Raw genomic sequence first — 25,928 nt, 5'->3', positions numbered from 1 at the left:
TGATTTGGGGACATGAACATATTCTCTTCCAATAGATAGCAAACACCTTGCTTTCCTTTTCTTTACCAACACTATCTGTCGCTGAGCTGCATCCTTAGTCATAATGTTGCCACTTTGGTCCTAAAGATACACTATAAGACACACTGACTTGTCATTGCGGGGAACAGTTGTGCGACTTTTATGTGTATATATATTTCCTCGCGTGTCCTGACTTTGCGCATGACATTGTTGTGCTGCAATCCATTACGTCGGGCAGATGGCGCGTTTTCTGCTCGAGTAGATTGATCTGTCTTTTAAATGCATGACTGTAACAAATTCAACCGGGCGGGGGGGTTGACATTGTTGCGCTCTCGTCTTATATTTCCCACCAGTATAATGTCTCGCCTCCCAGCAATGTGTGAATGCGCTGTGAACATATTGAATGACAACATAAAACGGCGCGGCGGGCAGCTTTTGAAAAGCCGGTGATTTTACCGAAATGGCAATCCTTCACAATGTATCACATGTCTGCTAAAACATTTTTGAGGGCGGGTATATGAGAGTAAAACATCGTTAGTGTGTTCGGGTGAGCTGTAACTCTATGACAGAAGAAAAGGCCTTGGTTAAAATCATCAATGCAGTCGGCTGAGCGTCACTTTAAAGGAAGATCAGGTAGCTGTGGTGTGTGAGTAGGATGTACGGATGAATGGTTGTGAGGGGGGGGGGGGGGGGTTGAGGTTTACTTCCCCTGGGGGGGAGTCCTCCTCGGTGTGCTGAGAGATGTGCAGAAGAAATGGGACAAAGAGAGGATATACTGTTGCGCACAAACATGAAACATGAAAGATTACTCACACAATCAAACGTGCAGGGAACTTGATTATATAGTAGGCACGCCTAATGAGAAACAAAATAACAATAGTAATGCTCACTTTTGACGACTGTGATTGCAGTGAAGTCCTATATCACTACAATCAGAAAATAACTGATTTTTAAACAAGAAATTCAATGTAATAAGGATAGATTTTAAATTTGGAGGGCGTATCTAAAGAGTATCCATCCAGTGGATTTCATGAGCCGTCCATCCAGCCCATATTTTGTACCTCCAAATTAAAAGCTACATCAGTGTCTTCGTCGGCAGCCATAATGCCATAATGCGTCATGTTGTCTTGGATTTAGGGGAGAGTTTGAAATGCACTTTGACGTCACACCCCCTTGAGGCATCACATGTACAATGGTTAGATAGAGGGTCCTTGTTTCAGGGCATCACAGGCCTCAAAAGAGCAGCCGCAGGCGAGCCGCCACTGTGCTGACGCAGGACAATGTAATATGTTGTGATAGATGCTCAAGGCTGAAGACCAAAGAAAAGGCTTACATGCACTGCAGCACAGTCACTACTTTTGGAACCAAGAGGCGTGGCGAGCCAGATATGTTTACCCACCCGTAGCTTGCATGTCAACGATATATTGATGTGGACAAAAAATCAAGAGCTCCCATTTCTGACTTTGGTATTCAAAATGAAATGTAAATTACAAACTTATAGTATATTGTAGCGCCCAAATTCTAAATATCGGTATTGTCATTTAAAAGCATTTTTTTCAGAAAATAAAACTCAACTCAACTCAAAAGGGAGATCTATAATTTTCAATTTTTTATTTGCTTCAGAAGAAAAACAAAGTGTGCTTGGAATGATTTATTTGGCTCCAGTCAGGTGTGAAAATGTGCCGGATATTCATGTGCAGACATTTTGTTCCCCAACTGGTGTAAATTGTTCCCATTCCCTACTCACTGTAAAAGATCTAGCTTCTGGACGGTGTCGTGGCTCTGTGGTAGAGTGGTCATCTTCTAACTCTGAGGTTGTGGGTTCAATCCCAGAATGCTGTTGGATTATCCTTGGGCAAGATATTGAAGCCCTCTGATGCTGCATTACCGGAAGGTGAATGAGTAATCAAAATGTAAAGCAAATAGAGGGCTTTGTAAGGTGGAAAAGCTCTATATAAATGAAAGGGTGGAGAAAAAAAAACTTTGAACCATGAAAAGAAAATGTGCTGTGTTCTGTGGAAACCAAATGTTGTCACTGTATTTTCTGATTTTACTGATGATGGGTGGGGGGGGGGGGCAGATTGCTCCCAAAAGCATATAGAAACGTTCTATTTTAAATATTACCATAGTCCCAAAAACGTATTTATACGTTGTTGTTTTGTTTGTTTTTTTATGTTTTTTTTATGCTAGAGCATACAGAAGGCTTTAATGCAGCTTCTAACCTGAAGAGAACGCTTAGAGCAAGGGCGGCCAAGTTCGGTCCTCGGGAGCCCCTATCCAGCCTGTTTTCAATGTCTCCCTCCTTCAGCGCAGCTGAATCTAATGATCAGCTCACCAGCAAACTTTGCAGAAGCCTGACAACAATCCTGATAATGAATCAGGTGTTTTAGTGGTGAAAAACATGGAAAACAGGCTGGATAGAGGCTTTTGAGGACTGAACTTGGCCACCCCTGGCTTAGAGCAAAAGTAGCAGGTGGGAGCAGAGTATGAGATCAACCAGGGCCATGTTGCAAAAAGGCTCTTTTCCCCCACTGTTTTAAACAGATTTGTGACTAACGATGACATTTAGCTATATTCTAATGCTAATTGCTGCAAAACGGAAACACATAGAAATTTACTTTTTTTTTCCTGATGAAAGAATATACTCTCATCTTTCTTTTGGTTGTTTCAATGTTTTTATAGCAATAGAGAGATGGTTGCTTCATTGAAAATGGCTGGGAGTGAATGACTTAAAGGCATTTTCATCCATTTCAATTCACATTCATTTCAATAGTTCAAGATGATGCTTTTTGTTGGACTGTGACAACATGTACCGATATGTAGAAAATATATTTTTCCCTTTGCTCCATCTTAAAGTCATCCAGCTAAATAGATTAAAAAGAAAAAAAATGAATGCAACCTGTCCATCTACCTTTATGATTTGACAGTTTAAATAGGGTGCAAGAAGGCTTTGAACTTCTCAATCAAGTTCATCTATCACTTTAATTCAAATGCACTTCAAAAGCCTTCTAGGTAGTGGACAGCATTATTCTTGCTTCAAATTTCCTGTCTGTCCCTTTCATATGTTCCCCTCTTGATGGACGTTCTGCAAGGACAATAACGTATGAAAAACAAGCACCATTAGTGACTGGCTTCGCCACAGTTTAGAGGCGAGAGCAATCCAGTTGTAGCCACTCGGGGATGCACTGAGGGATCAATGCATGGGGCATAGTGGGGTTAATTTATTGAGCTCTTCTCGAGCCCCGGGCCCCTCATCCAGATAACCAAGCAGTGATGAAAGTGCACCTGGCCAACCTTAAACGTTACTGCGCTGCTCATCACGCGCGGGCCCCGCAGGCCGCCGCTTTTATGGACCTTGAAATAAAGTTAGTTTATTAGACCGTCTCCTCTTTATGTGCGATAATCAGCGAGTCCTCACAGCGGCTGCAGAATTTCAATGTGTAATCTTTGCCGCTGCAGGCAAAGGAACACCTCGGAAGCTTTGCATCCTGTGACTGCGATTGTCCATTTGTCTATTCAGTAGTGAAGTTCTGAATCAAATTCAAGATGGTATCGGCTGTACCGCTCCAATAACTGGTAACTCTGTTATAAAATAATTTATTTCAAATCATAGCTTCATTGTTTCACAGTTTGTAATGTTATCACAACTCTATACCATTTTTCATTTCTTGACTGTCATGCGCTGCTATAACGCCGTTGTACTTAATTGAGCCTAACAGAACTCTGTTGCTGATCAAAAAAGCAGCACCTGAACACAAATTAAATTATGTGGAGGTTGATTTTCCACATGCAAAGTATTAATCATCTTTAAACGGGCACAAGCTGTTTGATTGCATATCACTTTTTAATTATTGTTAATTTTGTTTTTAATTCAGATATTCTTTTGCATACCACTAGAGGGAGCCTGAGTCCCACTAATGTTTTTATTGTACCACACTTTGATCTGTGATCATGTTAACTTATTTGCTCCCAAAAACGTTATATTTTAAATGTTTTAAGTGTCCCAAAGACGCATGTACACGTTTTTTATGTTTTTGTTACGCCAAGTTATACAGAAGGCTTTGATGCAGCCTCTGAACTGCACAAAACGGGTGAAGCAATGGTAGTAATTACAAAAACGGCCATCTGGTCACAGCAGAGTATAAGAGATCAACCAGGGCCATGTTGTAAACAAGCTCCTTTACCCACAGTTCTAAATTGATTTGTAAATAATGATGAAACTTAACTATATTCTAATGCTAATTGCTGCAAAATGGAAACAGAAATATACCGTTTTTCCTGATGAAAGAAGAGACTCTGTATAGCAACAGAACACGATATTCTGTGGGACTTGCAAAGTCAGTCAAAATCCAGTAAAACAATCAGGAGCGAAGGCGGTTGCTTCAGTGAAAATGGCTGGGAGTGAAGAAAACAAACAGTTACGTGTTGATTGGAAAAGGACTTTATTATTAGAAATGTTGCTTGGAGACGATTCCCCTATTTTAAATATTCGAATACAGATGTCTAGTTTGGAAATGAGCGATAGATAAGACTAATAACTCAAGCCTCATTTACACCAAGGAAAGTACATTTTAGTTGTACAGAATTGGTCTGTTATAATATGTAAAGTGTGGAGCTACACAGCAGTCTTTTGATTGGTCAACAAAAGTTTACCCTTCCAGTTGAGTCAAAGTGCTGCTTGGAGGAAATGATGCTATTCGTCTACGAGCAACTGCTGGGATGGATTTTTTTTCTTATGAAAAAGCGGAATGTTTCCAGTGAATTTCTTTGGGAATTTCAAATGGATTCTTTTGGAAATATATCGAATTGGAAACTTCTAATGGGAATTAACTGAAAATTGAGAATAAGGTAATGTCATAGTATCATTGAGGCATAAATATAAACATTTTACTTTCTCCAGCTATATTCAATGTTCCCTATTAATCTAGCCTTCAATTTTGCAAATTGTTGTTTTATCCAATTTATTCCTACAAACTCCCACTGAAAGTTTCCAACTTTGAAAATTCCCAACATTTTACAACCCTAATAAATACCCAGATGGTCCCAGAAGTCACACATATGGCTCCTGGTCCCCACTTGGGAATGTGAGCGCACCGTCAGGTTCATGACCAGCCACCCGCTGGTGTCAGAATAGCGAGGCCACACGGGCAGACGTTGCTCCCGGCAGAAGGTCGTCTGACGGACCCGTGAGGACGGGTCGCCCGTGTGTGCAAAGGCGCCCCAGTAGCACAGCATCCGATTGGACAGCAGCTTCTCGGCCGGCGTCAGGGTGAAGTTAGCCACGGGGGCCGAGTCGAAGACGAATGGCAACTCGGCGCCGTGGCAGACGTGCCGGTAGCAAAAGGTCAGACCGGACCAGACGCGGGGGTCCGACGTCACGTGGTCGAATACGTACATCCATGCTTGGCTTCCTGCTTCTGTGCCGGCACGCGCCGACCTCCGCGATGGACACAAAAAGACGAAGTCTGTGACGATCTTAAGCGAGGAGAAGAAGACACAAAAACAAAATCAGCTGCACTTAAATGAACAGTAAATAGAGGCAGTGCAGTGGGAATTATTTTTATGCTACATAACCAAAAGAAGCAACAAAAAAATGAAAATGCTTTCTATCTTTTAGAGACTGGAACCTGCACCCACACGGCTGTATGCAGAGATCCGCACACCTACGGATTCACTTATCTTCATACGTTGTTACTTTTGTCCCAAATGGCAGATACTGGTCTAAAACTTTTAGTCTTGGGATGAAGTTATGTAACACAGCCCTCAAAGGTTGTGGTTCTGTAAATATCTTTACACTGTCTTTGTTTTGTGTTTTGCTGATCCAATTCCATCGTGTTTGCAGGCAGAAATGGTGGAGGAGGGGGCCGAAACGCTGAGCTCTCAACATCAGCTCCGTGGCAAACTGGCTGACATTTATCCCGACCTCCCCCCCCCCCCACATCCTCCCGAGAAGTGCCCTTTATGAAGACATGTAAGTGTGCGCACATTTGTGAGTGTGTGGCCCAAAACTGTCGGTGAATACTAAACGCGAGCAAGAGCATCGCCTCGTAACCTCGCCGTCCTTTTTGAGGTGTGCACCTTGACTTTCATTGACATTAGTGAGAAACAAAAATGCTTCAGGCTTCCAAATATATATATATATATATATATATATATTGGGGGTCTTTTTATAACAGTTCCTATGAAGGTTTATCCTGGGGCTGATACAAGTGAATCCAGTCCACTTTGTGTTTGCATTGCACTCTGAGGCATTACTAGTGCTTTTGCTTAGTTCAAAATGGGTCATCAAAACATTAAAAACATCCGACACAATCTGTACTTTTGCACTCTATGACAACTTTTGGATTTGATTTCCCATACTTGACAGTGCAGTCAAAATTCAGAAGAAATCACATCGTACAAACAAACCAAAACTCTTTCTAAACGTATCGCTGCAAACTGGGAAGGATGCGACTAACTCTAAAACCCATGCCGCTAAGTATCCAGAATTCCACACTTCGATGACGTGTATACTAAAATGTGTACACTCAAATTAACGTCACAGTCAGGGTCCCCGCATTACCCAGATATGTTTGCCTCATGTGCTTCATGAATTATTCTGGGGTGACGGCCTGCCACTGTAGGTGTTGATGACAGACAAGTCACTTCCTGGTGCTTGCAGTCTGGCTGCATCTCAAAACAGACAAACTCCATGACTGCCGTGCAGGTAGCTGGCTCTCAATGCTTCCAGGCCCATACTAATGATGCAAAGGGGGTTGGTGTGTAATTTGCCTGCTATAGAAGCTGGAGATTTAGCTCCCTCTGCGGGCAGGAGAATTCGACTATAAAAAATGATGACACCATTGAAGATACAATACCAGCATATCTTTGTTTCTCCTGATGTTAAATAAGCTCAGTGGTAGAGTGGTTGTCTCCCAACCGAAACATTGTGGGTTGGATCCTCACCCTTGGTGACCATGTCGAAGTGTCCTTGAGCAAGACACTCAACCCTAATTTCCTCCCAGTGGACCTGGAAGCACCCTGTAAGCAGCCAACCCACCGGTGTGTGAATGCGTGTGAGAATGGAAGGCTTTGTAAAATGCTTTGGGCACCATATAGTGTAAATAAAGCGCAATCTAAAAACTTGAGTATCTGTTTGAAATGCTCATGAGTTGGGCCTTGTAGTGTTAGTTGTGCAGCACGGTAATTCACTCGTAAGTAGGCCAAAAGTGGTGGATACATTATTAAGACAGTCTTTCTGAATTGCCTTACGAGTGAGGACAAAGAGTGTACTAGTGCATAACGCTTCAGATGGATATCAAAACGGCTTTTTGTAGCGGCTCATTATTTTCTTAACTATTTGAGTTTTTAGGACGTGTGAAGCCCAAAGAGACACGACAGAGGTTCACAATCGACCCATGCGTGGCCACCCTTCAGTCGATGCCTGGGCTGCGCGTGCACAAAGGCATTCATCCACTTTCCACTCAATCAGCCGTTAGTGGCCCAAAATAGGTATTAAATGGAATAAAAACCCGCATTTAGACAGAACTGGCCTCAGTCTGAATGGCAGGGCCTGGCTTCTCTATCTATTTGTATGCGCTATGAAATTTGCATACATTATTGTCTCTCTTCTGCTTAATTAAATGCGCCCCGCAGCAGAGCTTTAAAGTGACTTGTGTCTGCATAGCTCGTATTTAGAGCCATATTTTCAGCCAGTGCGTTTAAGTGCTTGCTTCATATGGTATTTGCACTCCAGATGGAGTGGAAGAGACATTCTTGACTAAAGTATACAGTAAGTGCTTCCACTGCATTAAGTAACTATTTGATTTCGAATGGTAAAGTGTAGCGTTGTATTTAATTTTGTGGTCTTTTGGCCTGACTTTTCACTCTTAATGTGCAAGTTTGAAAAATGCTATTATCAATAAAGTCTACCAAATTGTCTCCACAAACAGTTACAATGTAATCAGTGTGTCTCTCTGAGCATAAAAACAAATAAGAGTCCGTGTTTATGTCCCAAACCCACATTTGGCCAATAAAAAAAGAAACCATGTGATGCCTTCCTCCATTATACTCAATCTCTGTAATTCCCTCACATCACATTTGGCTTCCACGTGACCGTATAGCTCCACGCTTGTGCACAGAGGCCGACATTACATTACAAATAATTGCACAATAATGCGAAATGCAGGCAATGAGGCTTGAGTTCAAAGTTAAATTGAAGAACACAAGCCAGTCAAATTCCCCTTGGTTGTTCGAGAGCTGCATTTTGTTTCGTGCAAAATGGTCCTATTTTATTTAGCATTGCTGTATCTAGGCTTCTTTTAAATGCCTCTCCCAAAATGTCATGATACAATATTTTAAACTTCTGAATGGATCAGGATTCCTCCTGCTACCCTTTGAGGCTTTACTTGCCTACTTTAAGAGACAATTATGAGTTCCCGTGGGACCGGCGCGGGTCCCCGGTGATGGCCACAGTATACACTTAACGGGCCTTTTGTTCTTTTATATGATCATAAAAGACTTTAAGGCCTCATTAGTTGTATTGTTTTAGCAATACTATCTGCCTACATATAATTATTGATCAGTCTTTTTTTTATTTTTATAAATACACCCAGAAAAGAAAAAACAAGGCTTAATTGATGTTGTGTCCTATACACTACGTTACACCGGCTAGCCCTTTAGGTCACATAGACAAATGCTAAGTGATGTGGCCTCCAGGGGGCACCACAACGTGAGGATAAATGGTCTAGGTGAGTGGTAGGGAACCCTGGTCCTCGAGAGCATGCTGCCCCTGCCTGTTTTTAATGTCTCCCTCCACCAACACACCTGATTCATGAACAAGATGGTTATCAGGCTTCTACGGAGCTGACTGATTAGCTGATGATTTGAGTCACCTGTGTTGGAAGAGGGAGAAAACTGGCAGGACAGTGGCTCTCGAAGACTAGGGTTCCCTATCCCTGGTCTAGGTGTTTGGCAGTTTCAGTATTTGTCCATCTCATCATATGTTCTGTGTGGGAGCACTAATAATTGCCCCATCACATTACATAATTGGTTATTATTATTCGTATGGCTAAATTGATATCGCTGTATTAATCTCCAATGACATGACCCACTTTTACATTTTCACGTGATTCAACTGTAGCTGTAGTTGCGTTTGCACAGAAGTCGATTGCGTTTCTCACCTGAGCTAGCATAACTCTTCGATCAGAGTCTCCGAAGAGAGGCAGGTACTTGTGCAGGATCCGCAGGCTGTGTTGTTTGAAGATGGCCGTAACGTACATGATGGACTCCACCGCAGACACGGGCTTGTTAAAGACGCCATATACAAAGATCACGCCTTCCTCTGAGGTTGTACCTGCAGGACAGTAGCAACAAAACAAAGGCTCAAGTATGAACGTGTTTGTGATGTGTGATAATGAGAAGGAAGAGGAATGTCAGAGTCGAGCATCAATAATGAATGGTGTGTGTGTGTGTGAGTCTTACCCAGCAGCACCGGCTTCTCCTTGTGCCAGTGGCCTTTCTGGAAGGCAGTGACCGCCTGCTCCTTGATCAGTTCACCATCAATAAAGGGACCCCATGTCTCGAACACCTCCAGGAACCTGAACGGGTTCACGAGCTTAGAACCTGCGATCACAGAATTTCCAGTTATCTCAAAAATTAGAACCTCGAGGGACTTGACAACAAACTTTCAAAAGGTCAGACACGAAAAACACTTTTGATAAACCACCTTCCGGTTTTTGTTTTTGAGTTTCAGGGCTCTCGCACCTCAGCAAGATATACTATCGCACTAAAAAACGAACTGCTCCTTTCAAGGTCCCTCCCAAGAGTTATTTTGCGTCACATGATGCCATAAATCAAGATAAAACTTGTGTTTTTCATCATAAAACTGGCTCGTGCCTCTTATGTAACAGAGTTTGCAAAGTGTGGGCTGCTGCCGGTGCCGCCGCTGCTGCTGCTTATGTGCATCGTCCTACTTGTTTTCATCTGCGCTTCCAGGACGGCCTGTGGCGTGAGCGACAGCAGACAGACGATGTCGCCAACGGAGCAGTTGGTCTTTTTTGCAAAGTCCTTTCCGAGCTTCAGGGCGTCATGTCTTGAGAGATAAAGTGAATGAAAGGTGGAAACTGGATCATCATCATCATCATCAAGTTGAACTGCATGTGAATTTTTGGTATACTTATTTTTTCTAAGGGTTTAAAAGGTTAAAAAAAAGTGACTGTGGCTACAACATTTCTAACAGGTGTTGGTAACTGTGGTTTATTGCCAGGAAAATTGATGGAGTCCCTTTTTTTTCAGTGTCTGAGAGATGAGAATACTGTACACTGCTGCCACTTCCTCACCTGGTCTTGAAAGGGATAGAGAAGGGCAAACTCTGCAGAACGGCCTGTTTGAACAGAGGCTTGCTGCTTTGGATCATCAGGTGAAGACTCACAGACTGAGCGCCGGCACTCTCGCCGAATATCGTTACCTGACACAAAAGCAATACAGCATTTTTTTTTTTACATTTGCAATTACTGCCATCGAGCGCTTGACGCTATTTATAGTCACTCGGTGTTGCTGTTGTGTGCGTGGTAATATAAGAAATGACTGCTAAAGAGTGCTAATATTGTAACCAAAACAATCTCATTTTCAGAAGTTGCACTGCATTCTAACATAATCATTTGACCTGTGCACTGATTGGATTGGCTGGAAAAACAAAAAAAATTTGCACATATTGCTCCTCTCACTGTGACTTTGGTTTCTGTTCATGGTCCGATTGTATGCCATTCACTTGCTTTCCAGTGGTTTTTGATGCATCACTGGATGATATAAATGACAGTCGTAAGGCAAATTTTTTTATTTTGGATCGCTACTGCCACCTGTGGCTGAAAGATTAAACTGCATACTCCTATAACGTCCACATGACGTCACATCCGCAGACGGGGCGTGAAATTCATACCTGAATCTAGTCTGAAAACCAGATGCTTGCAGCCAGCAGCTAAGATGTTAATCTACTAATTAGAAGATGTTTTAGTAATAAATTATCAAATAAAAAGGCTATTGTAAAGATATTTTGGGGCAAATTATTACATAGAGCAGCTTTAACACCTTGCAAATAAATGTTATTTGTTGTATTTAGTTTATTTAGGGCTAGGTGTTGGCTAGACAGAAATTAAAGATTCCCATGGTTTAGCAAATTTATTAGACCTCCAATTACACAAAAGAGAAGAGAACATGCAGCATAAAATACTTTCATGCGGATTTTTTCAGTTTACCATTTTGAACAGGAGCAAGTCATTTTTTTTTTTATGGAAGTCAGCCTTTTATACAGTACCTAAATTCAAGTTGTTCATTTTTTTATTTCATTGTCTATGTGTGAATGGTTGGTTGTCTGTCTCTTTATGTGCCCTGCGATCGACCAGTGATGAGTCCATCGTGTAGTCAAGTCATGTTTCACCTGAGCAGCTGGGATTATCATTGACTGTACTGCCTGTAAATGAGAACTTTTGCTAGAAAACATTGAGAACTCACTAATAACTACTGTGTACAGTTCAGTTGTATTTAACTTTAATTTGTTGGCATTTCATCTTGACATTTTTTTAAAACATTTATTTAGATATAAGTTAACAATGCTTAAGCACTTTAATTTCTATTTGTTTAAATGTTCCTGTATATAAGCGCAGTGCAGTATGCTACTATTAATAAATGGATGATTGATACTCGCCTTGCTGGAGTCACCTCCAAACATCGCAATGTTCCGCTGGACCCAAAGAAGTGCTGCCTGCTGGTCCAAAATCCCATAATTTCCCACGGCTGACGTCTTGAGGTCTTTGCCAGACACCAGGAACCCAAATGCACCTTTCAGTCATACAGTCACATGATCAACGTCACAGTAGGGGCTAATTGACTCCAGCGTGGCAGCCATTTGCCAAATTACCTTCACATTTCACTGCTCATGGGTTCTGCCTCGGAGGCAGACGGTATAATTACTAACAGCCATTTTCAAATAATGACTCTCACACGCATGCATAACATGTATTCTCGTTTGGCGTTATTCTAATGGTTTCATTATGTAGAGAAAAGAACTTCCTCACCTAGTCTGTACTCCAGGCTTACGACGATAGTGTGGGTGAAGTTGCTCATGAAGCGGCCGTCGTACATTGGCTTGGAGGCCGAACCGGCGATAAAATCCCCGCCGTGGATCCACACCATCACAGGAAGTGGATTGCGCAGTGGAGAGCTAAAGTTCACATCCCGGGGGACGAAGATGTTGAGGTAGAGACAGTCCTCGCTGACCTAAGTGGAACATATGATTGAAGTAAAAAAAAATTTTTTTAAAAAGCCACAAAATCACGGGGAGAACATACACGCTGAAGATTCAAGACCGGATTTCATCTCTGTGAGGCAGAATTTTTGAATGTGTTGATTCTTACATTTCTTGGACATTCCGCAGCGATTGGTCCTCTACAGCCTTGCATGCACGGCGCCCTGGGGAAGGTGGCGTCATGAATCCCCTTCCAAGGACTCACAGGTCTGGGTGGCTTCCAGCGGTAAGCCCCAACTGGGGGGTCCGAATATGGTATGCCATAAAATATCTGGGCCTTATCCGCTGTAATCCCCTTGATTGGCCCGTTTTTGGTCAACACCACAGGTCCAGGAGTCCCATTCTTTTCCTTCTTGACTGGTTTGTCCTCACTTTCTCCTGTGAATGAGTTGACCTCCGACCTTTGCCAAGCAAGGGAGTTTATCCCAAAATCTGTATTGAGAAAAAACGGCTCATCCCTCACCAAGAGTCCAGCAGAGATTCCTCTCAGGAAGCTGACAAGGTTAACCTCATCATTGCTTTTTGTTGCCTCTCCAGTGATCGCCACCAAACAAAGTGTGCACCACAGCAGCGAACACGTCCAGCTCTCCATATTTGACAAATAACGCATATATTTGCCAGCACACACAGCTCAGATCATGATGAGACAAATCCCTCTACAAGACTGCTGCCTCAAACTCTCCACGGGCTTGTGACTCCAATTACTTGTTAAGATGAATCTGACAAAAGTTGCTGTGTGTGACTCGCGCACTGTGCTGTTCACTGGACTACAAGCACTGTAATGTTGGACTGTGATTGAGGACACATCGCCTTTAATTTGCCTGATGTAATTAGTTGGCACGTGATGGAAACTAGCACAATGTATGCAGTAAGCTTTATATTGGCCAACCCACTTTTGAGACGAAAAATATGTTTTATTGCTGAACGCCGATCCATCCAGTTTCTGTATTTCTTATCCTCATTAGGGTCACGGCTGAGCTGGAGCGTTCCCCGGCTGACTTAGGGGTGGTTTACACCCTGAACAGGTTGCCAGCCGATCACAGGACACATATAGACATTCACAATTCTGAACAATTTACACTATTCTTCTGTGAAACTAACCCATTATTTTGTAGAATAGAGCTGAAGTATCTGGAGAAACCCCACAAAAGCACAGGGATGGCTGCAGCAAAGAATCCAGTCCCAAACCTATTATTACCATTGTTATTTTCCTACCAATTTAGTGCAGACGTTGACCGACAAACTACAGGCTAACTTTTCGGTTTCGGTGCACAGTGACACCTACAGGCCACTGCCGGAGTCGCTTTTGAAGCCCTGAACGAGACGCTACAATTGGCACCCAAAAACATCAAGAGAACACGTTGTATGTCTGCAAAACATTTATAAAACATACTTTTACACAGCTATGTATTTATTTACATACATTGTTTAATACCTGTATACAATACATTACGCAACGATGGCTGCTTAAATTTCGGGTCCTAAAACGATGTGCAGTGACGTCATCTCACACACCTGTCGCTCATTAGTGGCCTGTCCTTGTCCAGCAAAGCCTACTTTTTACCGAACGAAAACGCCTTTTCCTTGCTGGAATTACGAAGAAAAATGTAAGAAAACACGAATCAACAATGGAAATGTTTCTCTCTTTGACTCAAATTGATTTATCTCCAGGAATTCCTTTTGGTTTCCAGTCCTTTTCACACTGTTAACTCAAAGGATATCATTAGGTGAGATTGGCGCCGCTTGCGAATTTCTTTTAATATATAGGCAAAACTATGTTTTTTGTTTGTTTGTTTTTCTTCTCTTCAACAGGACACACTGGTGACGTTTCTTTCTCTATTTGTTGGATCGACCTTAATAAGGAGGAAATGTAAATGTTTTTGTTTATTCTCTGCTCCCTGACTTCATACTATCAAGAACTTTAATTGTATTTATTTACATAGTTTGCTTGCTAATTGCCTGGTCTGCTTTCAGTGCTGTAGATTAACTCAAAATTGAAGCGGTTCTCAATTTTTTTTGCACTTAATTTTAAATAAAGCACTTAGCGCTGTAATGTAATGTTAGGCATAACAGCCTGAGCATTAAAGCACTTACAGGAAAATAAAAACGGCCTAAATCGTATCAAAAATTTACCTTTTTAAAAATCTACGTAATTAAAATTTACAAAAAGCTCTTCAATTTTAAATACACTAAAAAGTAAAATACAACTAAACTGTACATACGAATTATCATTATTCTTGTATACCAGTAGAGGGAGACTGCATAGCACTAGTGTTTCTCGTACCTTTGGCCATTACTGGCCTATGATATTCAAACTATAGAAAATTGCATCCTTTACGGTAATGGCCGAATTGCTGTGTCTGGCTCAGATGTGGGGAAAATAGTGGCCTGTAGCATTTGCGGCATTAAATAAGCAATTTTTCCCCCTTCTAAAATTGTTGAATTAAAATGTGTTTTATTTCATTAAATTGTAATTAGGGATGCACGATTATATTGGTGGCCGATAATTATCGGCAATTATTGACCAATTTGACGGCAAACAGATAAACAAGATGATAAATAAATCCGCCAATAATAATAGTAATGCCAAGTTGGTCCATCTGTTGTGGTTTTGGCTCAAGTTGTGCCCAACTCCTCAACCCCTCCCCTCCCCTCGCCTATGGTAGTGCCGCATATTTGTGACGTCAGAATGCACACGACCTCGTGTTCACAGAAGATGCATCATGGCGACATGGCAGTCGCCGGTGTGGGCTTTCTTTACTGTGTCTCCTCAAAATGTTACCCTCGCAGTTTTTTGTTGCATTTTTAAAACTTGACTTTTTAGTTTTGGCAAACACAAGTTAATGGTTGTCTTTGAAGCAGAGATATCAATCAAATTCAGCTTCATGGTGCTTTACACAATGTTTCAATGTATTTGTACATGTTTGACTTGCTGTATAGTAGGACTCCAAAGTACATTTCTATTAAAGTTAATTTTGCAAACAATTAATCGTCTTATCGGTTATCTGCTTTCTAACTTATTGGTTTGTCGGTATCGGTTGAAAATAGCATTATTGTGCATCTCTAATTGTTATGCATTCACAGTACATCATTTGTGAAACTTTTACATAAACTAAGTTTTAATTTTTTTTTAAATTAAATTAATAAATGTTGAATTGACAAAATAAAAAAAAATTAACATTTTTGAATGGAACGTTAAATATTTGGTTCATCTTTTTTTTTTCAACTAATGCATGGTAAATTTATTTTATTGACTTGGTTAATGTAGTTAGTGGAAATTTAAAAAGTTAAAACAATTCTGCTGGATGTCTTTGAATATTAAGAATTGATGTGCTGTACTTTCAGTTATATTTTATTAGCCAGATAATTTATTTTATTAAAAGTAATGATTACTAACTAACTATTTTAGATATGCATTTAATGTTTTCTTTTTTTTAATCATTGTAAAATTACAAATTCTAAATACAATTACCTGTACAACAGCGGAATTAGTTATTTTATCAAAATGAACAGATTTACATAAAAACTAACTACCTGTTGCCCATCTGTCCATTAAAAAAATAATAATAAGTATTTGAAAAGAAAAAAAATGGCCCAACTTAGCTCAGTGGCTTATCAAGACTTATTGTTTGTTCTCAGCTTTGGCAACCTGTGGCTAAATGGCACAGCTTTAAAAAGCATACCTGCAAGAGCCAAATTGGTGTCCTTGACTATACCTCCGTCTGTAGAAAACAATGTGACCCTCGAGTATGCAGGTGATCTTAAATCGTGGACAATAACAATTTCCCCAGGTAAGCACACAATGATGCTTTATTTTATTTTAATGGCATTTATCTAAAAGGAGCATGTTCTCAAACATCGGTGTTTTTAAGGTACCAAGCAAGTCAAAGTCAGTGGCCATCAAGGACTCAGCGATGTTAAATATGTTACTGCACAGGTGCTGGAAAATTTTAAACAATAAAAAAAAAAAAAATGAAGCTGTTTTCAGAACCTTATCACCCCTGTTTGTAGGAGGTCCTGGAAAACGTGCCTTCCACTGATGTGAGCCCTTGTGAAAATGGCACACTGTTCTTCTTTCAAGATGATAACTTCTTTCTCGCTCTTGGTAAGAACAAGCATGGCTTTGTGTGCTTTAAATGCAACCATTCAACATTAGTAGACTTTTTTTTCTTTTCTTTATTTATTTATGTCCCGGTTAAATTTAGCCAAGTAAACCAACAAAAATCTCAATGTCTTTTTTTTTTTTTTTTTTTTTAAATGCCAGGACAGGACACCAGTTTCATTAAGTTTGTTGAGTTTTCCAACATAATCTAGTTAGCAAACATTGGTTTGATGTTTGACTGTCTTCAAACTAGGCCACTCGAGGCGACATCCTACCAAGGTGGAGGCCCGGTTTCCCGCCGCATTGCGGTTGTCGTGGACGGCGGTGGGCCAACCAGCTCCTGTTGGCACCAACCGCACTGTGACCGTGTACCAGCATGACCAGGACTCATTTAAAATGCTGAGCAGGAATCCATTCACTGACAGTCACTATGACATCACTTCCCTGAGCTCCTGTACATTCTATGTGGTGTGCGTGGACTCCGAGGATTATTACCTTGTCACCTGCATCTCGACTTCAACCGGTATGCCCTTGGAACAAAGCGTAGTCGGAAAAGAACGCCTTTCCACCAATCAAACTGAAACTCATTCTTAAGCTTGACTTCAAAACCAAAAAAGTACTGCAAAATGTTTTGTCATCTTTCCCATCAGAGCCAGACAATCCCCGAAACTTTCAAGTCAGTTCGTGGAACGGCAGCAGCGTATCTTTGACCTGGGACTTGCCAGAGAACCTCGGGTTATCCTTCTTCCTCCTCACGTCCTTCTATCTCAACGGGACTGACCACGTCGTGGAGGAGGCGCCAACCTGGATTGAGGGGGGCGACTTTGTTTTTACCTTGTCTGGCCTGCAGCCCTGCAGCAGGGTTCAATTTGGCCTACAGACGGTTTGCCGAAAAGGGATAGAGTTCTACTACAGTGAAATGATCCAGATTGATGGAAATACTGGTACGCGCAGCATTTTTGTCACAGTTTAAACGCTAAAGAGGGAAAATGACACCTAACTTGAACCCACTCCCGTCAAATTAGCTCACTCTCGCATCGAGGCCTTGCGTCAGACGTCATTCGGCCCCGACAACTACACGCTGAGCTGGGTGGCGAGCAGCGTGCCACCCGTCTTGAGGTTCAACGTCTACCGTGATGACACGTTGCAAGGCATTACATATGCTACGGACTACAAGGTTGAAGGGCTGCTGCCGTGCCAACTTTACCAAGCCAGAGTGGATGCAATGTGTGGCGACGACGTGCTGATGAGTACCAAGACACTTCAAGTACACACAGGTACTTTATATTGTGTAGAAAGCTGCAAAAAAAAAAAAGCCAATACATTTGTGAGCCTTGGTGTAAAATGATCATTGTCAAGGGTGATGTGCTTTTTTTTTTTTTTAAGGTACAATGTAGAGTTTAAATCTTGTCCTGCCAATGACATGCAGGGAACTTTAATTATACAGTAGTCACATCTAATGAGAAACGATATAACAATGTTAACCCTTTTCCTGCCAAGAACATTAATTTAACGTTAACAGAAATCCCAACGAGTACCGCCAATAACGTTAATTGACGTCGACTATGTTTTGTTTTTGTCATTGGGCGGCGCAATGTCTTGTGCAGCTCTGGTTTCATGAATGAGTTGAATTTATTTTTATTTTTTTTAAAGAAACACCAACTAACTATAGCCAGCAATTAGCAGCATTGTATCCTTTTTCAATGGGCTCCCGTGGATCAAATTGCATGAAAACGTGGCGGTTGTTGGGGAAATAAGTTTTCCAGAATTACGTGAATGATCAAAGCGTCTAATTCAGAGCGTCATTAAACAAAAAATATTAGTGTCAAAGTCACTGTTGTGCAGAAAGTGTATCTTTTCACAAAAAGCTCGTTTTATCCTTCTTTTTTCCATTATAGCTTGGTGTCACTCAAATTACCTATTTTCAAATGGTGATTGCATAAGGTAGACTCATGGTATCCACTATGTTTTACGTCGTCAGAGCACACAATATTCAGTTTGTCTTGAAAGATGGGTGAAAATGCTTGAAATCACTGTCGAGGCTCTCTTCTTGGATAACGTTTGGCGGTGAGCGATTTTAAATGTTGAAGATGTTTCTACGTCACGCGTTCTCTACCAATGCCCAGTTGAGTAAAAGAGCCCTGACTTGTTTTTTTTCTTTTTTTAATCAGCTTGTATCTTCTCTTCAGTATGGAGTGTTCATGGCGAACACCTGGGGGGAGGGGTGGAGTGATGCCAATGCACAAGCTTGACACAGAGGCCGCAGTTGCGCTTTAGGCCAGAGGTAGCAGTAAAAAAAGGGGGCAAACTCCACAATGCACCTACAGGTGGAGATTACAGGATTGACTTCATTTGTAACTACAGAAACATTGTCTTTTTTTTTTCTTTTTTTTTTTTAAGTGATCATCTCAGTGTTGCATTGTCTGCATTTCTAGGCGCCCGTGGTGTGTTTGAGCTGCGATACCGCACAAATGGCTCGGTAGCTTTGTGGATTCCTGGCACCTCCATTTCATCCCTGTCATTTTTATACAAACTGTCCCTGGAGAATGGCAGTGCCCTCCAGACGGACAATTTGACCGCGACCGAGCTGCGTCTGCGGGGACTGGACGCTGGGAAAACCTACGTCCTCGAGCTGTGGGAGCAGTGCGACGGCGGGTGGGAGTCGGAACCTACAGTGTTGTGCTTCACAGTAGACAATTCAACCTATGGCTTCCTTGTGAGGGGCGTAGCGCTCGACTACATCGATGAAGACCAAGGTCTGAATCCCAAATGGTAGCCCATGTCACATTTGTGTAACGACTGATGGGTGCATTTCTCTTTTATGCTGTAGCTGAAGAAATCCATGTGCTCAGAATGGTCGTGCCAGGACCTCTGCCTGATGATGTGGATGATGAAATGTCTGAGGCAACAACTGTAATGGTGGAGAGTGTCCAAAATCTAGTAAGGCGTCACAGCTTCCTGCATATTTAACATGCACCGAGCCATTTTGAAGCAATACACAGTATTTGTTGAATGAAACGGAAAGAAATGTCCTATACCAATTTGGGTGTTCATTTTGTGTCCTGCAGCTTCTCAAGATGTTGAGCAAGGTCCGTCCTCCAATCCGTGCGGAGGTCACGAGTATGGAACCTGCATCTGAGATGAACAAAACACTGGTTCAGTTGATGCTTTTCGACGCGTCCCACAAAGACGACAACATGCCCCTGCCGGTTATGTTTCACATGGATTACATTAAGTCCCGGGACAATGCTAATGTCTCTGTTCGAGGTCGAGTTCTTCACTGGGATGGTAGGAGAAGGCAGAATTGCTTCAAATCAGTTAATTGGCTTGCATTTGATGGACTTGTTTGTTCTTTCAGGTCCAGATCTTTGTGCGGCGTCCACCCACACGTTGTGTCCACAGAACTCTCAGTGCGTCAACACTCTGGGCTCATTCCATTGTGCGTGCAATTCGGGCTACTATGACGTGAGCGCTGTGCTTCAGCCACCGGTGCCCTCCCACCCGCTCTGCAACGGTAATGGGGAGTCCTTTTTTAACTATGTGGAATGCAAGTATGGCTTGGTGAGTGCGATTGCAATAGGGGGAAGAAAAAAAAAAAGTCAAACATGCCTCCCGATGTGGCATAAGCCACAAATTTAAATATGACCTTTAAAAAGAAAAAAAGACGGGAACTGTCTGAAGCCCAGTCATTTGTCTGCTGCTGACCTATAAAAATCACACTTGTCTCGACAGAGAAAGGCATTTTCAGTCAGTGTCTGGAGAACGAGATGACCGGTGGCGTGGCGAAACCCTACCTGACCGCGTACATTGGCGGGAAGGTGGAGGTCGTGCTGAACAACGCCACCTGCGGAGTGGAGCAAAGCGAAATGTTGTTCCACTTCCGCACTCCTCGGCATGGCTCGCAATGTGGGACAAAGAGGCGGGTGAGTGGACTTCTTTTGGGTTTGAAATAGTCCAAAGTCAGACGGAGAGACATAAGGAGGCTACGTTACATTTGAATGATCCCAAATGTGCCACTTCTGTCTCCAAAACGCCTTGTGTTAAAGTGACTTTGTGTTCTGCCAGGTGAACAAAACCCACATTGAGTTCCACAACACACTCGCTGTCTCCTTGACCAAGGAAGAAACCATCAGCCGGAGGGATCTGAAAGTGATCTGGAAGTGCGTCTACCCTCTGCATTATATCCGCAACGCCCATGTCAGCGTTGATTTGAAATGGTGGGTCGTGTTTGACATTGAAGCGCTCGGTCTCCACGTCACTTGAAGGGCTAATATTTAAGTAACAAATTCACTTAAATGCTCATGTTTAAGAAACAAATGGGCTACATAAAGATGATGTTGGGGTGGGGTGGGGTGGGGGGGGGGGGGTTGTTGTCATGACAACCAGTGCATGCTACGAAGTAACAGCTCTACAAACAAGAAAAAAAGGCAATAAGTAACAAATCAAAAAAGATGGTCCCCCATCTGCATCTAGACTGTAAATGAATAGCACATGCACTCATACAGATATTTTCACTCATGGAGGAAGCACCACCAAGTCACCGATGTGGTGTGTGGCAAGCACTGGTCAAATATCATTGCCTATTATTTATTATCAATGGCCAAGAATGATAAGGGACCACTATTTTCTAGTAGTAAAATAAATGTGAAATTAATCTTTTAAGAATCGCTTGCTTTAAAATCATTTTAGTTACAATTTCTATTTAACTTATGCAATACATTTTAGATGAATAATATTTAAGGACAGTATCTTGAAGTTTGATGACCAGCACACACTCTTAACTGTTTGTGCTGCAGGTTCAATACCTACTCCCTGGTGGAGTTCAACACCTCCGTGCAGCTCGGCATGACCATGGACCTGTTCAGCGACAAGTCGTTTAGCAGCAGTTACCGTGAATTTGCCCGCATGGACCCAGAGGACACGCTGTACTTCCAGGTTGCCCTAGATGCCAACGCCTCTTTTCCCTCCAACGTCCTGCTGCACGTGGAGTCCTGCTGGGCCACAGAGACCCGTGACCCACAAAATGAAGTTCAGGGCATTTTCCTTGAGAACGGGTGAGGAAACTCCACTTTTAGTCCCAGGTTATGGGACGTGTCCAATCACTTCAATTATCTGTTCCCCTTAGTTGCCCTATCGACTACACATTCCGGTGGCTGTCTGTGAACGGCGTGGCTCAGAAAAGCAGATTCGCCTTGCAGATGTTCCACATGCCCGAAGAACTGCCCCTTTATTTTCACTGCTTGGCCGGCATATGTGGACTGAAAGAAAACTGCACAAAGGTAATGCTACTTGGTCACAGTAGTTGTTGTAGGTGTGTGTCCCTCCACGAACATGCGAGACGTTTGCAGATTTGCCAGTTGGCTATTAGTTTTAAGATCAAAACAAATAATGTAGCATATCAACTGTCTCTTCAGAAGTATAAAGATGTTCCACTTAGCCAAAGGTGCTAATGGCCTATAAGAATGAATATCTCAGCTTTGTTTCTTCTGTCTTTAGCTAATATAAAAAAAAACACTAGAATCATAAGCATAAATGCGATTAGGTGAACGCGAAGAACATTTTCATGGACATTATCTTGGGGTGTAGTGCTGCCTTAGGTTTACTTGCATTGTGTCCTGAAGCTACTTGCTCTAGACTTTTAAGAACTAGCTCCTTTTAGACAAAAGCTTGGCTTAATTCTATGGCATTGTTTAAACGATTTTGTTCTAAGGCCTAGGAGTTCTTGCTCTTTACACTAATTAACGTCTCACAATAATCCCATATTCCTCTAAACACGTAGAACTGCACAGACCCTCAACGCGCCAAGAGAGCGGCCACCAGCATGATGGACGTAAATCCAAACTCAAAACGAGCAGCTGTGGTGTCTGCCGGGCCTCTCGTTGTTAGTCGGGATGCGTCGCGAGTCAAACGGTCTTCCTGTGAGTTACGCAAACTTTTATAAGATTGTGACAAGCTTGTCTATTCTTATACTCATGTTTTGACAATGTATAATATTGAATTAATTAATGGAATATGAACTTTGTTCTTTTCTTTTGCAGGGAATGACAGTTTGACGATGATCTCCATTATGGTGGGGTTAGTGGGCATTTTGGGATTAGCAGTAATGTCAGTGAGTGCAACCAAAACTGTTATGGCTCTTCACACTAGGCAAAAGAAATAAAGTGGCTCAAATTGTCTCCTTTGTCTGTGTTTTCTTTCATGTTAATAGAACTGTTTGGCTGTATGGATTCCTGCTCTGCCTTTCCCCCTCTTTAAATGGCCAAGTGGGCCTTTTCTTTTTGGAATATTTAAATTAGGGCCATAATACATGACAAGGAATTTGTATTGATATTCTCATCGAATTGATATTTCAGCATATGTGCATATTTATTTGCCTGATGGTGTAAGCACGCCAGCCTAAACACGCTTGAGGTAATGCTGCATTCGATGAGAGTTGGAAATCGGACCTTTTCCCAAGCAAACCCTTTAATAGTTTCCTTAAAATAAGGAATATCTTAAAAGCATTGAATCCACTTCATCAAATAACTTGGTACAAATTACGCCGTGATACGCCTCATTTCATATGACTAATGTGATTGAGAATTGTTATAAATTATGGAAAGTCCAATTTCTCACTGTCGAATGCAACGTCAAAACCCCGAAGGAAGGCGACGCGTCACTTCCGCCTCCATTCAAAGATGGCGTCTGTGAATTCTGTGGATGGCGTGAGTGAAGCGCAATCTGAGAAAAAGTCAAAAAACGATAGAAAGCCAGGTAAGTTACACGTGTAGTCTACTAGTCTGCCATATATAGTTCCGGTAGACCGAGTAACACAGCTAGTAAAAAGAGTTTGAATCACTGCTAAACGTGCTAATCTTGCTGCTTGTCGGCGTGCAAGAAATAGCACTTAAGCTAACACTTACCAACATGCTGCCTCGTTTGACACATTTAGCTGCTACTGTGTACTTCGTCCTAGTTGGCCTTTTAATCGAGTTCTACAGATGTCCTTTTGGTGTACTTGTTCCTTAATGAATACTTTGCCTTTTACTGTCATATCTATAAGCACCCCAATTAAAATCGTGCCCAAGACACTTTATCTACAACAGTGTGAAGTTGGACACAAACTAACTACCTACATTTGGCTCCCCATGTATTTCGTATATCAAACCATCTAATGCATTTATATTAATTAATCAAATAAATTAAATTTCTGTCATGTAGACGATGAAACTGAGCTGCTGACCGTTCCCGATGGCTGGAAAGAGGAACCCTTCACCAAAGATGACAACCCCCGCGGAATGTTAGAGGAGAGCAGCTTTGCCACCCTCTTCCCAAAATACCGAGAGGCCTATCTTAAAGATTGCTGGCCGCTGGTGGGGAAAGCGTTGGGAGAAATGGTGCGTATGCCACAAAATTGTGATTTCTCAGGAGCAAATTAGTCCCAAACCTGAGATTATTGGTCTGTTTCTTTTCAGCATATAAAAGCATCCCTGGATCTGATTGAGGGAAGCATGACTGTCTGCACCACAAAGAAAACATTTGACCCATATGCTATCATCAGAGCCAGGGATCTCATCAAGCTGCTTGCCAGGAGCGTTCCATTTGAGCAGGTGATTATCCTTGCATCTAGATAGCGAGCAGAATTGGGATCTGTAATTCTCTTCCTTACATGCATTTATTTGTTTTTCACCGCCAGGCTGTACGGATATTACAGGACGACGTGGCGTGTGACATAATCAAAATAGGGACCTTGGTGAGAAACAGAGAGCGATTTGTTAAACGAAGACAGCGTCTTCTTGGCCCAAAAGGTTCCACCTTAAAGGCGAGTCCCTGCCTATGTAATAAGCACTTCAAAATATGCAAAGTACGTTTCAGACCAATTAATTAGATTGCCCACCTCTCAATTAAATTGTGCTGCTGTATTGTCCAGGCTTTAGAGCTGCTGACCAACTGCTATGTGATGGTTCAGGGCAACACTGTGTCAGCCTTGGGTCCCTTCAATGGCCTAAAGGAGGTAAGCACTTTGCGTTCCCTTCCTGATTACCACAGATCTACAGGATTCTTGATTGTATTTTTATTATTGTATAGGCAAGAAATAGCACAAAGGTGATCAGATACTGTAGGTTCATAAGATTATGTTACGTGTGATCATGTTTAGGTGCGCAAAGTTGTCATGGACACGATGAAAAACATCCACCCCATCTACAACATCAAGGTACGACGGCTCATTTAGTTTCCCCTTGATTCCCTCCCTTGTCGCGTTCCTGATGAAGATGGTTTTCATCCTTGTTCTGACCCTTCTGACAGACATCACTGTCTCTGGGTTTGACTGCCAGGGTTGGCTCAACCCAGGGCTGAGGGCACGAAAGACGATGCTACCTGATGTGTCCCATTGCAAAGTTTGGAATGACTTTTAAAAATGTTGTCATTGTGCTGGAATCTCCAGACGCTGATGATCAAGCGTGAACTGTCCAAAGACCCGGAACTCCGCGTGCAGAATTGGGAGCGCTTCCTGCCCAAGTTCCGACACAAAAACTTGACGAAGCGCAAAGAGCCCAAGAAGAAGACTGTGAAGAAAGAGTACACTCCCTTCCCGCCACCACAGCCAGACAGCCAGGTCAGCACGCTCGCAAATGATTTGAGTTTTGTCATTTACATGTAATCAGCGTTGAAAATTGTTATTCTGCTTAAAGGTTGACAAGGAATTGGCAACAGGCGAATTCTTCCTGCGAGAAAGTGTGAAAAAGAGGGCAAAGATGGCAGAGATAAAGGCAAGTGCACTGAATGACGTTTTAGTCACGTGAGATCATGATCTGATAAATGTGGTCATTTTTATTCCCTTTTTTTTTTTTTTAGGTGAAACAAGCCCAGGCGCTGACCAAAAAACAGGAGCAGAGAAACAAAGCTTTTATTCCTCCTAAGGAGAAACCCGTAATAAAGAAGACTAAAGGTAAACTCTCGTGTCTTACAGTCATGTATTTAACTGCTCTGCAAAAAAAAAAAAAAGACTCTTAAAATGGATTGTAATTGGATGTAGATGCCAATCATGCCACATGCTTCTCACATCCACACAATCATCAACAATGAAATGCATCCGCAAATTGATCAATCCTGAACCACGAGTATACGGGGCGTATTGGCTCACAACACGCTTCTAATATGTTCATATCTTCCGTCTCAGCACACGTGGAAAGCAAGCTGGACATCGACGCTATTAAGGACAAAGTGAAAAAGGCCAAAACCAAGAAGCTGGGAGCTCCACCAGTCAACCCAGCTCCTCCCGTCACCAGCACCACAAATAAAAAGAAGAGAAATAAGAGCAAAAGCTGAGCAACACACCAAGAACTGTGTCATGTAACCCATGTGATGTGGTATTTGTTGGACTCAAAAGAGAAAGTGAAATGTTCCACCCCAGTTTTGTGATGAACTTACCGCTTTTCAATCTGACCCTTTAAATTCTCTGTTGTACAGATTTTCTCTGGTCAGTATTTATCATTTAGATCGATTTATTTCTGTGACTTTTATTGAATAAAGAATAAAGCATTT

At 42.0% G+C, this 25,928-nt stretch overlaps 3 protein-coding genes and 1 long non-coding RNA gene across 7 annotated transcripts in view; 3 read left to right on the top strand and 1 right to left on the bottom strand.

The window, feature by feature from the left end:
• LOC147159896 (uncharacterized) overlaps nucleotides 1-11,696 on the top strand; it is a 45,293-nt gene extending 33,597 nt beyond the window's left edge. For 3 of the 4 annotated variants that reach the window (XR_015090572.1, XR_015090571.1, XR_015090570.1), the window contains 3 exons: nucleotides 5,861-5,989; nucleotides 9,994-10,168; nucleotides 10,294-11,696. This is a non-coding gene — a long non-coding RNA (uncharacterized LOC147159896). The other variant, XR_015090569.1, reaches the window with a different exon arrangement.
• LOC147159895 (cAMP-regulated D2 protein) lies at nucleotides 4,444-13,119 on the bottom strand. Its single transcript, XM_086060076.1, has 8 exons — nucleotides 12,411-13,119; nucleotides 12,072-12,273; nucleotides 11,702-11,835; nucleotides 10,338-10,465; nucleotides 9,972-10,090; nucleotides 9,481-9,621; nucleotides 9,180-9,352; nucleotides 4,444-5,493 (listed from the first exon to the last, which is right to left on the bottom strand). The coding sequence occupies exons 1-8, from the start codon at nucleotides 12,909-12,911 to the stop codon at nucleotides 5,041-5,043; spliced, it is 1,851 nt and encodes a 616-aa protein (XP_085916202.1). The 5' UTR covers nucleotides 12,912-13,119; the 3' UTR covers nucleotides 4,444-5,040.
• Nucleotides 13,120-13,852: 733 nt separating this feature from the next.
• LOC147159894 (uncharacterized) lies at nucleotides 13,853-22,563 on the top strand. Its single transcript, XM_086060075.1, has 19 exons — nucleotides 13,853-13,908; nucleotides 13,973-14,028; nucleotides 14,114-14,171; nucleotides 15,941-16,092; nucleotides 16,174-16,238; nucleotides 16,313-16,406; nucleotides 16,657-16,926; nucleotides 17,054-17,347; nucleotides 17,429-17,680; nucleotides 18,839-19,159; nucleotides 19,234-19,343; nucleotides 19,472-19,691; nucleotides 19,762-19,917; nucleotides 20,136-20,326; nucleotides 20,469-20,620; nucleotides 21,200-21,457; nucleotides 21,529-21,682; nucleotides 22,183-22,321; nucleotides 22,442-22,563. Coding segments are annotated over exons 1-19 (3,066 nt in total). The 5' UTR covers nucleotides 13,853-13,906.
• A 503-nt stretch (nucleotides 22,564-23,066) lies between these two features.
• On the top strand, nucleotides 23,067-25,927 carry krr1 (KRR1 small subunit processome component homolog). The gene is made up of 10 exons (XM_086059838.1): nucleotides 23,067-23,156; nucleotides 23,604-23,779; nucleotides 23,858-23,992; nucleotides 24,079-24,204; nucleotides 24,313-24,396; nucleotides 24,541-24,597; nucleotides 24,829-24,999; nucleotides 25,076-25,153; nucleotides 25,239-25,332; nucleotides 25,564-25,927. The coding sequence occupies exons 1-10, from the start codon at nucleotides 23,081-23,083 to the stop codon at nucleotides 25,710-25,712; spliced, it is 1,146 nt and encodes a 381-aa protein (XP_085915964.1). The 5' UTR covers nucleotides 23,067-23,080; the 3' UTR covers nucleotides 25,713-25,927.
• Nucleotide 25,928: the final 1 nt, after the last annotated feature.

This window comes from Leptonotus elevatus, chromosome 17 (assembly GCF_054856555.1).
Source record: "Leptonotus elevatus isolate MCC_2025b chromosome 17, RoL_Lele_1.0, whole genome shotgun sequence".
Lineage (NCBI taxonomy): Eukaryota > Metazoa > Chordata > Actinopteri > Syngnathiformes > Syngnathidae > Leptonotus > Leptonotus elevatus.
This window is presented reverse-complemented; position numbering and strand designations above follow the sequence as displayed.